Consider the following 12,153-nt stretch of genomic DNA (forward strand, 5'->3'; position numbering starts at 1 on the left):
ACACTGTGTGATATAACACGCTACATTGAAAAATAATCGAGCTTATTTGTTGCGCACGGAGATTACGCACGGTGACCCCCTCTTTTTTACTACGTTTGTAATATATCCTTGTCATGTAACAGCAGCATACCAAGTTTCATCTGAAATCTATAGGGGGTTCTTTTACTAGGGAATCACCTTAAAATCACGGTGATTCCACGGGCAACTTTCCTCGTTTCCGGTGGTAACAATGCTTTACTGTATCGAAAAATCCAGGAGTTGCTGGTGGTGCAAAAATGCTTAAAATAGACTTCCTTGGAAATTGATTCAGTGTTGCCGGTTTCATTGAAGGGGCGAAATAAACTGAACATTAACAGCATTGACGATAGTCTTACTCTTGCGTCGTTATCGAATTTCATTTATTCTGAGTCACTCAGAGAGTAAATCAGCCCACGACAGCTGCTTCTTTCAATGGAAGAGCGCAAGACAAAAATTGTATTTTAACGTTAGTTTCCATGACGAATAATAGTTATTAACATTTGGACAGTGTTCCCTACTTAGGAAATGTTATTACAAGATAGTCTTACGTTACAAAATTTTAATTGCTAGTTTGCGAAATGATGTTAGTCACTTTAACACATGGTACTAAAGAAAGTTTCCGAAATGTGAATTTGCACGTTGACAAATATATATATAGCTTGGTACTTTTCCAAATGGCCCTCTGAGGTGCTTTGCGAAATGGTACTTCATGTTACTTTGCGAAATGTCACTTTATACTCCCTGAAATGAAATATTTCTTGATGAAGTGGCGGATCTTTTTGTGGTGCTCATTGTTTTCGCTATTATTAATTTGTCGGGCTGACTTTGTTGGGCACATTTCGTAGAAACAAGATTTGTTTTGTCTGGAAAAGACACCGCAAGCCTTCCTTTGGAAACAACAACAACTGAGAAACGTACAGAATGCCAACTTGTCATCATATCCAAAACACTTACATGCAAACCAGCATGTAAATTACAAAGTAGTACTTTCCATTTGCGTTTCTTTGTCACTGTCAGCGTCATAAAGGGGTGTGTAACTATAGAGTGCGTCAGCCATATCCAAATAAGGACAATGCTGTAACATCATCCGTTCAAGTTGTTCCCGGATGACAGTGAATGAAGGCCTTTCAGCGGGATTTTCTTTCCAACACTGTCGCATTAGGTCATACCTGAGAAAAATAGTGGCAGGTGTTAGTTATCATTTCATGAAAAGAACGGTGCAAGATAAAAAGAACGCTTACATTTCATCCGAGCACATTTGTGGTTTTTCCATTCTGTATCCAGATTTCAGAGCCTCAAAAAGTTCATAATTACTTATGGTAGGATATGGCGTCCCACCTAGACACGAAGAAAGAAAAGATCAGTTTATGGGGCAGCGAGATATCGATAGCATGTTGTTTAAGGCGTTGATAGCGTTGTAATTCGGAAATTCCGAACTCAAGTCCGCTCCCCTTCCACTAGCTACATTTGTGATTGGTAGCCCCGATTTCAATTCTCGGTCATGTTTGTAGATGTCCAGTGAGTGGCAGTCCTGGAAACTAGCTTGTTCATTGTAGATCAGAGGTAAGTTCATTGATCATTATAATCACACATTAATATGTCTAATATGTTATTTTAAAGCAGTTCTACATCCATAGCGATACATGTACAGCGGGTCTTGGAGGAGAGTTGAGTAATATGCCCGACAAGTGATGCTGAAGTGAGATCATTCATAGCCTCTCTAAACTACAGCCAGGTAGAACATGGAGTGATGAACTGATCCAAGCAGTTGTGTTTATTTAAGAAATAGAAAACATGTACCGCGTTTCTATCGAGTTATAGAAACACTCGTGGAAGTTTGGGAAAACAAGAAAAGCTTTGAGAACACAAGCTAATTGGCGAGTGTTTCCACAGATTTTTGAGGTCTCCCAAACTTCCACGAGTGTTCTATTAAACAATTACATTATGAGATCGAGATTTCTATCGCGTGATAGTTGCGGGCGTCGCCCGAGCCCATTACAAAGTAAACAAATTGCGTTTCCTTTTACGTCGAGGAATTTTCTAAAAGAAATAAAGAAACCGTGTTTCTATTGAGTTTGAGTATAAATCTACTAGCGTTCTATGACGAATGCTCTTCTCTGATTGGCTACGCTATTCACAATCTATTCTGTTGGAGATAGTGAGTAGCGTAGCAGTTTGCGCTTGTTAACAAAATGACGGCCACTTATTTGCGTTTTTGAAGTGTTTGTGTGGAAGATTCAGATAAAGTTTTGAACGACTAGTAGATTTATACTAAAACAAGTAGATTATTTGCTCTCGAGTTCTATCACGTGATAGAAATCTCTATCTCATAATCTTATTGTTAAATAGAAACACGATTTTAAACCAATCAGCGCGCCTATTTTCTTTGGGCTATTTTCTAAAAGTAGTATAGTTTTGCATGCGCAATTGCAAAGAAACCTAAAAAACTGTGAATCCTGAAACTCATGATTTTAGGCCAACTTAACAACGAAGTCAATGTATGTATGTATGTATGTATGTATGTATGTCGGTATGTATGTCAAAAGTACATAGATTCTAAAAAGACGATTCGAAAGAAAGAGATGCTACGTACCGATTGTTAAAATCTCCCAAAGTAGAATACCATACGCCCACCTGATGAGATAAATGAGATAAACCTTATCAGATTCTCAGTTATTGGTTATTCCCTGAAGGGAATTTTCCATCCTGAGCCAAATATTCATTGTCACGTGATGCAATAGAAAAGAAGGAAAGCTCAGACTTTATATGACGCTATATCAGTGACAAATTAACTATTTAAACAGTTCAAAGGTGAGGTTGTAACGTTTTGACTAAGATGTCAATTAATAATTGACATCTTAGTCAACATGTTACAAGGTCACTTTTGAACTGTGAGCGAATTATTTATTTTCCCATTACGTTTGTCGCCAAACCGTATTTCAAAACAGTAATTGTAGCGACTAAAAATGCTAGAATATCTTTAATTAGGGCTGCTCCAAATCAGCAAACTCCGAATGTAGCGGCTCAGACTTGGATTTGAGTAAAACCGTTGATAAGAAACCTCACCGACTCCCCTCACCTGATACTTTTAAACTTACACGTCACTCTCTGCCGTGAACACTTGATCATGTATGGCTTCTGGGGACATCCATTTGATTGGCAGTTTTCTGTTCTTTGTAGCATGGTACACTTTCTCGGCGTACACGTTACGCGACAATCCAAAGTCAGCTATCTTGACCAGCTTGCCTTCACAAACGAGAACATTTCTCGCCGCCAGGTCACGATGAACGAATCCTTTACCTGACAAAAACTCCTATGTAAAATAAGAAAGGGAAGTTTTGATTACTGCAACAGAAGTTGTTAATGAAAAGAAACAATAATCTGTGAAAAATTCCATTAAAGCATTAATCTTAATATTACAAATTGCGAAGATATTGGCCAGTCTCACAGTATGCACGAAACACAGCTCGTACCATTCCCTTCGCTATCTGCCATGCGAACGTCATTAGGTCAGCGGGTGTGAGAGTATCATCGTCATGTAAGTTGTCAGTATCATTGTTGTCACTCGGATGAGCAATATCTGTACATCTGTTATTGTCGCTGGTACACTGAAAAGTAAATAGCACTTATTTAAAGTGATATGACAGGAAGTAATTTTATTTGCTAGATGGAATCTTCACGAAATCTTAATTTAGAAATCGAAAAATAAAATTGGATGTCGTTGCATTTTAGCCGTCTGAAAACGAAAAATTTCACTTCCTGTTGGTCAAGAACCGCGTTAGGTGGAGGGCTGGGGCTGTCAAAAAGTACGAAATTTGACTAGCGGTTGCTATGATAAAGTCAAATGACGTGAAGGTAGTTGAAATCTCTGCGAAGGTCTAAAAAAACCGACTTTCAAAATTCTGAGAGAATCTATGTGGGGCTTATGTGTCAGTTCGAGGGTTAAACTGCAGCCTGCCAGCAAATTTTGAGTGGCAGCCTGAAAGTTCTGAAAGGAGACAAATTCAAACAACTCCTTCTAATCAAATGCATGAAATCAAAATAATCTACCAGCAGAATGGACGTTATATTCAGAGTAAGTTCTGAGAATTCAGTGCTATTCACAAAGCGAGAAGGAGTTGAATTCGGCACTACCGAACACAAATCCATCTAGTAGGAGGGACTGGAGGATTTGCACTCCAGTCCACTACTGGTTACCTCAGTCTCTCTTCTTGCATGGAACAAAGGGTGCAACTACTAATTACTTCATATAAGCTCCCTTCATTTATGACTCCTTCGGTTTGATGATGAGGCGCTGCATCTTCCGTCTCTTCAAAAGCTTGTTTGATCTAAAATGTTAAACAAAGTAGTAGAGACATCTATTACCACGAACCATCTATTACCATTTTGGACATCTATTACCGTGACAGTAGTAGAGAGTTTTATGGTTTTTCAGGGGCTCTGTTCGCACGAGTCTTTACTCTCACATTGCCTCTCTCCACGTAAAGGTATTGTGGCTACTGACAAATTATATAAGCTTGGGCAACGTTATACAAAGAACTATTACCGGGATGTAGGGGTACCTTGCTGCTGGCGACAATCTGGGGGGGGGGGGGGGGGGGTGTTAATGTTTCTACTTAGCTTGCTTACGCTGCCGAAGATTAGGTAAGTAGGAGAAGCTTCAGTATGGTGGAGTAAGGTCCTTCACTTTTGTTTTACACTCAACGTTATCTCATGGTTTTCTACGTTACACGGTCGAGGCGTTTTCTTGAAATTCACAGTTTTAATATTTTGGTTTATAACGAGCGCGCGCAGAAAAACGAATTGTTTATAAAATCTTGACACTTTTTCATAGAAAACTATAAGTAAACAACTAGCTGAGAACGACAGCCTAAAACAGTTCGAAGAAGCAAAAAAATAGTCTGAGGGACCGGAATCATCTTTTTCCACCCGTTCATTTGCGCCAGAGCATTCGAATTTGCTCGTGTTTCCAAATATTATAGAGAATAAAGTCAAACATCTCTTGGAGACAGAGCAAAGTGGCCGTTGTAGAGAGATGGCCTTTAGTCGAGGTTGGACTGTATTGAATTAAATCAATAAACAGTACAGTTTGTGTAAGTAGACCAGTTTTCTAAAACTTACTGACCAAACTAAAAGGGAGGTAAGATTTTCAATCATCTCACATCACCTGCTCTCTTCTTTTCCTGAGGTAGTGAAGTAAATCCCCATTCTTTGCAAACTCCACTACAAGGAACATGGGACTTGTCATAGTACAGCAGGCCAATAAGTTCAATATGTTCAGGTGATACCCGATTTGTTTCATGAGCTGTATTTCCTCTAGGAATTCTTGCATTTGCTCTTCTGTGGCACCATCTAGTACGGCAAAAATAAAAGGCATTTTTCACTACAAGTTTAAACATAATCCTCAGAAATACATGGGCGAGCATCAATTAAAACTGAAACAATAAACACGATCACAATTTTACGCCTATTTCATGAGATTACCGAAGTGGTTAACTCAAAATATATCACTCTTTGCGACTTTTCATTTTGCCTATGTCAAGACTTTGAAAGGTCGTTTTAAGAACCTTGTCTATATTTATAGGTTATATAACGCTGTCGTAACCAAATCATACTTTGTAACATTTTCACAGCAACAGTCAAGCCCATCTTCATTTGCTGCTGCTCCTTATCCGTCTTGCTCTGCGAAGATTTCTTTCCATTTCCAACCTCCATAGTTTTTTTTAAAAGTCTGCCACTGTATACTTTCCCAAAAGCTCCTTCTCCAATAATCTTATCCAGGGAAATGTCATCAAAAAGCACTTCAAGCGGATCAAAGAGTTCTGAACTGGAGCTGAAAACAAGATCGAGCCTTCAAGATAGAAAGTACTTAAGATGGTTACTTAGAGTTTAATCATTTATCGCCTAACGCATCCTCGTTTATATGGTTTTATTTGTGATTTTATTTTAATTTTATTCTGCAAAATTTCTCCAAAATTTTCTTGCTGTGGAAAAACCGGTCTGACAGATTTTTCCCGAAAAACGAGCTCCAACTAAGGCAAAATATCTATTACCAGTGTGCAAACTTTTTAACAGAATTCCACGGAAATTCACGGTAAGCGTTTTTAATTTTGTTGTCATGTTGACTTCATCTATATCAATTTCCCTCGAGCGTGCGTTAACTCATAAAACAAATCTATTCTCATTAATTTTTCTGTAGAATACTTCCTCGACGTTTCTTTGGTTATTTGGCACGAGAATAGGGAATGTAAAATATTTATTTTGCTTTTTTTGTTAATTAATATTATTGTAAGACCACAGCCTTAAACTGTTTATTGTGTTGCAACAAGTTTATATGTCACACAAGGACCTGTAAGTTGCCTACCCTCCTAGTTTTTTTCTTGAATAAAACACGCGTATCATTTACTGGAGCTGACCGAGAGTATTCGTTATAAGTTATACTCACCGACTCTTTCTGAAATATCTCAAGGCAAACCATAACACTCCACTTAAACATAGCAGAGCCAAAAGCGAGCTGCCTACAATCTTCGCTACCAGTGGCAAAGATGATTCCCCAGTGTTCTGACCGTGATAAGTCTGATTGTTGTGAAGACGATTACCTCCCGAAGAGTCTGAATGCAATGAAGAGCGAAATATGACAACACCATTTAGATAACTAATTTATTTCTTTCACAAAGATATTTTATGCCATTTTGTTTTTCTTTTCAACTTGAATCGGTCTATTTTAAACAACCTGCTGTTATCATTATTGTTATTATTATCTCATTGCCGCTTGTAAATTACTTTAGAAGTAGTTAGCTGATGACAATATTTCATAAACTATGAATATTCTTCGGTGGTAAACAACACAAATGGTGCAAAGTCTGATATAATAATAACGACGATAAAAAGAAAATACTTCGACAAACGCTGTAGCTTATATCAATTCTTGATAGGCTACAGAAAAGAGCATTTAGATTGGGGTACAATTAACAGGTAACGGCGATCCAACAGATCGTTAAAGAAAGGGATTTGAGGCTGTGGAATAGTCTGGTAGGTACTCCCTAGCATCCACTGCAGGATGCTCTGCGACCACGTAAGAACAGGACCCTAGGCGATAGGTCGCATCCTCACCAGGTCGCCTCATGCTCTGTAAATAGATGTCTTTTGATTTGAAATAGATTGTATTGTTAGTTTTTAGTTTATTGGGACAGTTCTTTACTCTATCAGTACCTTGTAAGTTTTAACGACTGACTAAAGCTATGAATAAGGACCTTTTTTTTTTTTTAAATCTGAAATATTGATATATTTATCTATATATATATATTTATTTATTTATTTATTCATTTATTTATATATTCATCTTTTGCCTTTACGTCTTAACAACATTCTTACAACCACTTTAAATAACACGTTACGGTGGAACCTCGCCCCTCGCGGACACATTTATGATAAAGGCATTCAGTTCTGCCCCTGTGGTGCCCGTATAAAAGAGGTTTGAGTGTATTCTTAAGGCACAAAGCCACCTTAGAAATTAAAAACTAACTCACTTCCACAATGAAAAGCAAGGAACATACTAGAGCATCAAGATAAGCCGGAATCATTTTAAGGAAAACTATTTCAAAAAAAGGCATATACCTTTACATTTGTGTAAATTACAGCTCTCTGTGAAGATATTTGTCCCAGGACAATACTTTCCGTTCCATTTAGGCGCTGGATTAGAGCATGTGCGAGAACGTGTCCTGTGTCCCCCTCCACACGTCACGCTGCATGGTTGCCATGACGACCACTGGCTCCAACTGCCATTCACTGATGATTACAGGGAATAATCCATGACATGAAAACCTTAGAAAGTGTATAAACTGTTGACTTTGTGAATTGGTTAAAAATGCTCGGCCTATGCTTTGTAAACGGTGTTTTAAGACGGCGTTTCTGTATAAAAAGACTTTAAAAAAGGTTTATAGTTTTTATTTAGTATTCCAATCCAATGAACTGGTGAAGACAAGAGCCCCATCAAGGCTGGTGCTTAATACCAGTTTACAAATTTTTAGAACTAACGGAAAGAAATATATTTAGATCAGCTGGTTTGGGACCCAAATGCTAATCATTTTACATAATATTAGTTAGAAAAATATTTGTGAAGTGTGAAGTGATCGACTGGTAACTAACCTTCAACAAAGCGGTAAACAAATATGGTCCATGTATCTCCCACGCTATAATTCCATAAACAACGGTCGGATTGTCCGTGTCTGTGGTAAGTCATGTCGCCGTTCACTCCAGTCCAGCACTCGTGGCGATATTCCACTCCAAAATACCAGAATCCAATCTCAAAGACTTTAGTAGCACACGCGTGAATTATGCTGGCGAATGAATTGGCCAAATCTGTCTCGTTTACAGAGTACTCTTGGACTAATAATGGTAGAGCGCGTGGATAATTGTCTTTGAAACAACCGACTGGTTCATACGGATGAAGCCCCGACGTATCTGTGTAGAAAAGACCAGATCATCAATAATTAGAGAAGTCAGGCTAACCTGCATGGCTGGTGGTTCTTGCTGGGCATTTCACGAGAGGCTCGCAAGTCTCGACCGTTAAAAACAAGCTCTATTTCCCTTGGACTAACAAAAATATTTAACAAGGTTGTATATTAATAGAGTCCCATTTATCTTGCGAAGTTAAGTGCCGCTCGTTTACCCCTTTGCCGCAGTATTACATTTTGTCATCTTGCAAGAATGGGGGCCTAAGGTTCATGACCATATCGGTACAAATGATTAAACATTCTGAAAATCAAAAACTATTTCAGCTCTGAAATGAAAAGATTAAGCAAGGAACGCACCGAGCTTCAAAACAACAACGATATTCGTGTTTTAAATAAAGGATTTTACTTCACTTTACTTTACTTTACTTAACTAACAAGCCGGGATCATTTTTGGAAAAATCTTTCAAAAGAGGCATCTACCTTTACATTTGCGCAAACTGCAGTTCTCTGTGGAGATATTTGTCCCGGGGCAATCATTTCCGTTCCATTTTGGCGCTGGATTAGAGCATGTGCGAGTGCGTGTCCACTGTCCTCCTCCACACGTCACGCTGCATGGTCCCCATGACGACCACTGGCTCCAACTGCCATTCACTGATGATCAGAGGTAACATTATCCATGACATGAAGAGTTCAAAGGTGAAAAAACTTTTGAAGTTTTGAGTTTCTGTGACCTACCTTTACATTTGTGCAAATTGCAGCTCTCTGTGGATATATTTGTCCCAGGGCAATCCATTCCGTTCCATTTTGGCGCTGGATTAGAGCATGTGCGAGTACGTGTCCTGTTTCCCCCTCCACACGTCACACTGCATGATTGCCATGACGACCACTGGCTCCAACTGCCATTCACTGATTATCAGGAGAAAGATATCCATCACATGAAATGAAGATTTAAAGGTGAATAAACCTTTGACTTTTAAAGTTTTTGTGATCTACCTTTACATTTGTGCAAATTGCAGCTCTCTGTGGAGATATTTGCCCCAGGGCAATCCTTTCCGTTCCATTTTGACGCTGGATTGGAGCATGTGCGAGAGCGTGTCCTGTTTCCCCCTCCACATGTCACGCTGCATGATTGCCATGACGACCACTGGCTCCAACCGCCATTCACTGATGATTAGACAAAATAATTCATCACATCAAAGCTTTAGAAAAGGTATCGACTGCTGAAGTTTTGAATTGTTAAAATTGATTAGTTTATGCTCTAAGATTTCGTTTTAAGATGACCATGCATGGCGTTTCTGTACAAAAAGACTTCACCGTTCACGACAAAAAGATTTATGGTTATTATTCATTATTCCAACCCAGTGGACTGGAGCAGCCGGAGACTAATCTAGGCAGGTACTTATTACCAGTTTACATACAAATTTTTAGAACTTGGACCTCTTTACCTGAAATAGGTTAAACACAGAAAGTTCTTGGCTATACCGGTAAAAGGAATGGAAAACCTGATCTCAGGTGCCAAGGAAAGAGAATATCTTGTCAAAATTTAGCAATAATTTGAAAGCTTGAAAATTCTTTATCATTAAACAAACCAGCAACATTTCTTCACCTATGATGTTAACTAGTGTTTTAAACCTTGATGTACAGAAGCATGGGAACCATTATACAGCATTTTCTTACCCATCCATGACACAAGTTCTCAGACTCTCAGATTTGTCAGGAAGCTAAATTTCCTGTGAACTGGTAACTAACCTCCAACAAAGCGGTAAACAAATATGGTCCATACAGATCCCACGCCATGATCACATAAACAACTGTTGGATCGCCCATGTATGTCGTAAGTTAAGCTACCGTTCACTCCACTCCAGCATTCGTGGCGAAATTCCACGCCAAAATACCAGAAGCCATTCTCATACACCTTAGTAGCACACTTCTGAATTATGGTTGCGAGGGAATTAGCCAAATCTGACTCGTTGACCCAGTACCGTTTGACTAATTTTGGTAGAGCGCGTGGATCTTTTTCATCCTTGAAACAACCGACTGGTTCGTACGGATGCAGCACCGTCGTACCTGTGTAGAAAAAACCAGATCATCATTTCTTACAGAGGAGAATTCGAAGCTGTAATTAACCAACCTGCATGGCTTGTGATTCTCGCTGCCCATTGCATGAGAATTCCTCAAGTCTTCAGCTCTCCATTTATCTTGCAATTAGTTTTGTACTTTGAGAACGCAAGGGAAGGGCACCCAGGCAAACAGATTGCCATGGCCATATCGGTACACTCATAAAACACAATTCATGCAGTCAATTCTTGGAGAGATATACATCGACATGCATACAACAAGCTGTTTATTGACATAACAAAAGGTCCAAAGCCTTGTGCAAAATTAATTTGATGAGTATCTGTCACACTAAGGCAAGAAGGGTTACCGCATCACTGATTTGTGAACTTTGTTAGAGATCCTCTAGAACAATAAACACGACAACTGACAGTAAGTAGCTTAGGACTATAGAACTTTTAATATTTTGGCCCTGGCATGTTGAATTTATTAGTATAAGCATATAGGAAAGGCCGTAAAACAATGACTCTAAATTTTGAAGATAGTACTTGAAACCATGGTCTTTGAGACCAGGGTAACGCTGCAGTGTGTTAGCAGCGTTCACTTTGCTTTGCAACGAACATTTCCTCGTGAGAAATTTGTCGATTTCATTTCGGTTGGGTACTTCTTGATATTAAGCCTGTAAAAAAGGGCGAGTTTCCGTTGTAAAAAAGAAACATATCCTAATCAGGGATGATTTTTTCGATGCTTAAATTTAAAACATGCACAAACATTATCATTTTTAATGTTAAACGTTTCCTGAAAAGGGTGTACCTGGACAATGTTTCTGAGTGAGCGATTGAGAAAAGATACAGAACTGACAGAAAAAAAGCGTTTGATGTAAACTTTCGTTATATTTAGTTGTATTTTGAGTGGTAGCAGATCAAAACCGACATCTTATATGTTAGGATATCATTTTTATCCACACGCGTGATCTCATTTTTGTCCCTTAGCACTTAAATGTGTTGGTGTATGATCGAAATATCTTCGGATGTTCTTCGGAAGTAATTGGCAATCCATCCCCGGCAATCTTCGGCAATCTTCGGAAATGTTCGGAACTTTTGGTAAAATTTCCAGAAACGTTCGTCTTGCCTTCGGACTACTTTCGGAGAATCTTCGGAAATTTTCGCAAAGTGGTGGGAAATCTTCGGAAAATCGCTAAAAACGTCGTTATGTATTATGATAGTTTTATATCATAAAAAGAAAATTACATGGTCGCTTGGAGATACGGAATTTCTCTTCTCATTTTGAAGACACTCGAAGAGAAATTTCGTATATCTCCGAGCGGCCATATAATATCCTTAATTATAAGGCTAAAATTTCAACACCGTTGTTGCTTTCAAAACGGTATCTTATGAAAATACGTACTTAACTGTGAAGTTTTGCTCTGCGAAATGCCTTCATTCGGCCAAGCTTGTAGTATTACGATTCCGATGAACATCAATCCATAATGAAAGATTGCGTTGGAAACGATTCCTTGCTTGGAAAACTCTCGGGAAAGAATCCTCATTGCGATGACTCTGACGAGAAAAACTGTCGCTGCAGTAATTATTACAGCAAACCTGAACAAACTTTGTTCAATTCG

At 38.7% G+C, this 12,153-nt stretch overlaps 1 protein-coding gene across 1 annotated transcript; it reads right to left on the bottom strand.

The window, feature by feature from the left end:
* Nucleotides 1-376: 376 nt before the first annotated feature.
* On the bottom strand, nt 377-12,153 carry LOC110055068 (uncharacterized). Its single transcript, XM_089287946.1, has 16 exons — nt 11,937-12,153; nt 10,224-10,541; nt 9,468-9,638; nt 9,210-9,380; nt 8,955-9,125; nt 8,167-8,481; nt 7,636-7,806; nt 6,464-6,629; nt 5,634-5,851; nt 5,186-5,370; nt 4,263-4,346; nt 3,492-3,626; nt 3,117-3,331; nt 2,612-2,652; nt 1,260-1,356; nt 377-1,187 (listed from the first exon to the last, which is right to left on the bottom strand). The coding sequence occupies exons 1-16, from the start codon at nt 12,076-12,078 to the stop codon at nt 992-994; spliced, it is 2,796 nt and encodes a 931-aa protein (XP_089144072.1). The 5' UTR covers nt 12,079-12,153; the 3' UTR covers nt 377-991.

The sequence above is a fragment of the Orbicella faveolata genome, unplaced genomic scaffold, assembly GCF_042242905.1.
Source record: "Orbicella faveolata isolate gen_17 unplaced genomic scaffold, um_ofav_v1 contig_15, whole genome shotgun sequence".
NCBI lineage: Eukaryota > Metazoa > Cnidaria > Anthozoa > Scleractinia > Merulinidae > Orbicella > Orbicella faveolata.

Coding starts and splice junctions, on each gene's coding strand:
- LOC110055068 (XM_089287946.1), bottom strand. CDS start 12,078: ATGAGGATTCTTTCCCGAGAGTTTTCCAAGCAAGGAATCGTTTCCAAC. Junction 6,630..7,635: donor TAATTTACACAAATGTAAAG/GTATATGCCTTT, acceptor CATTGCATTCAG/ACTCTTCGGGAGGTAATCGT. Junction 1,357..2,611: donor TTGGGAGATTTTAACAATCG/GTACGTAGCATC, acceptor CTTCGTGTCTAG/GTGGGACGCCATATCCTACC.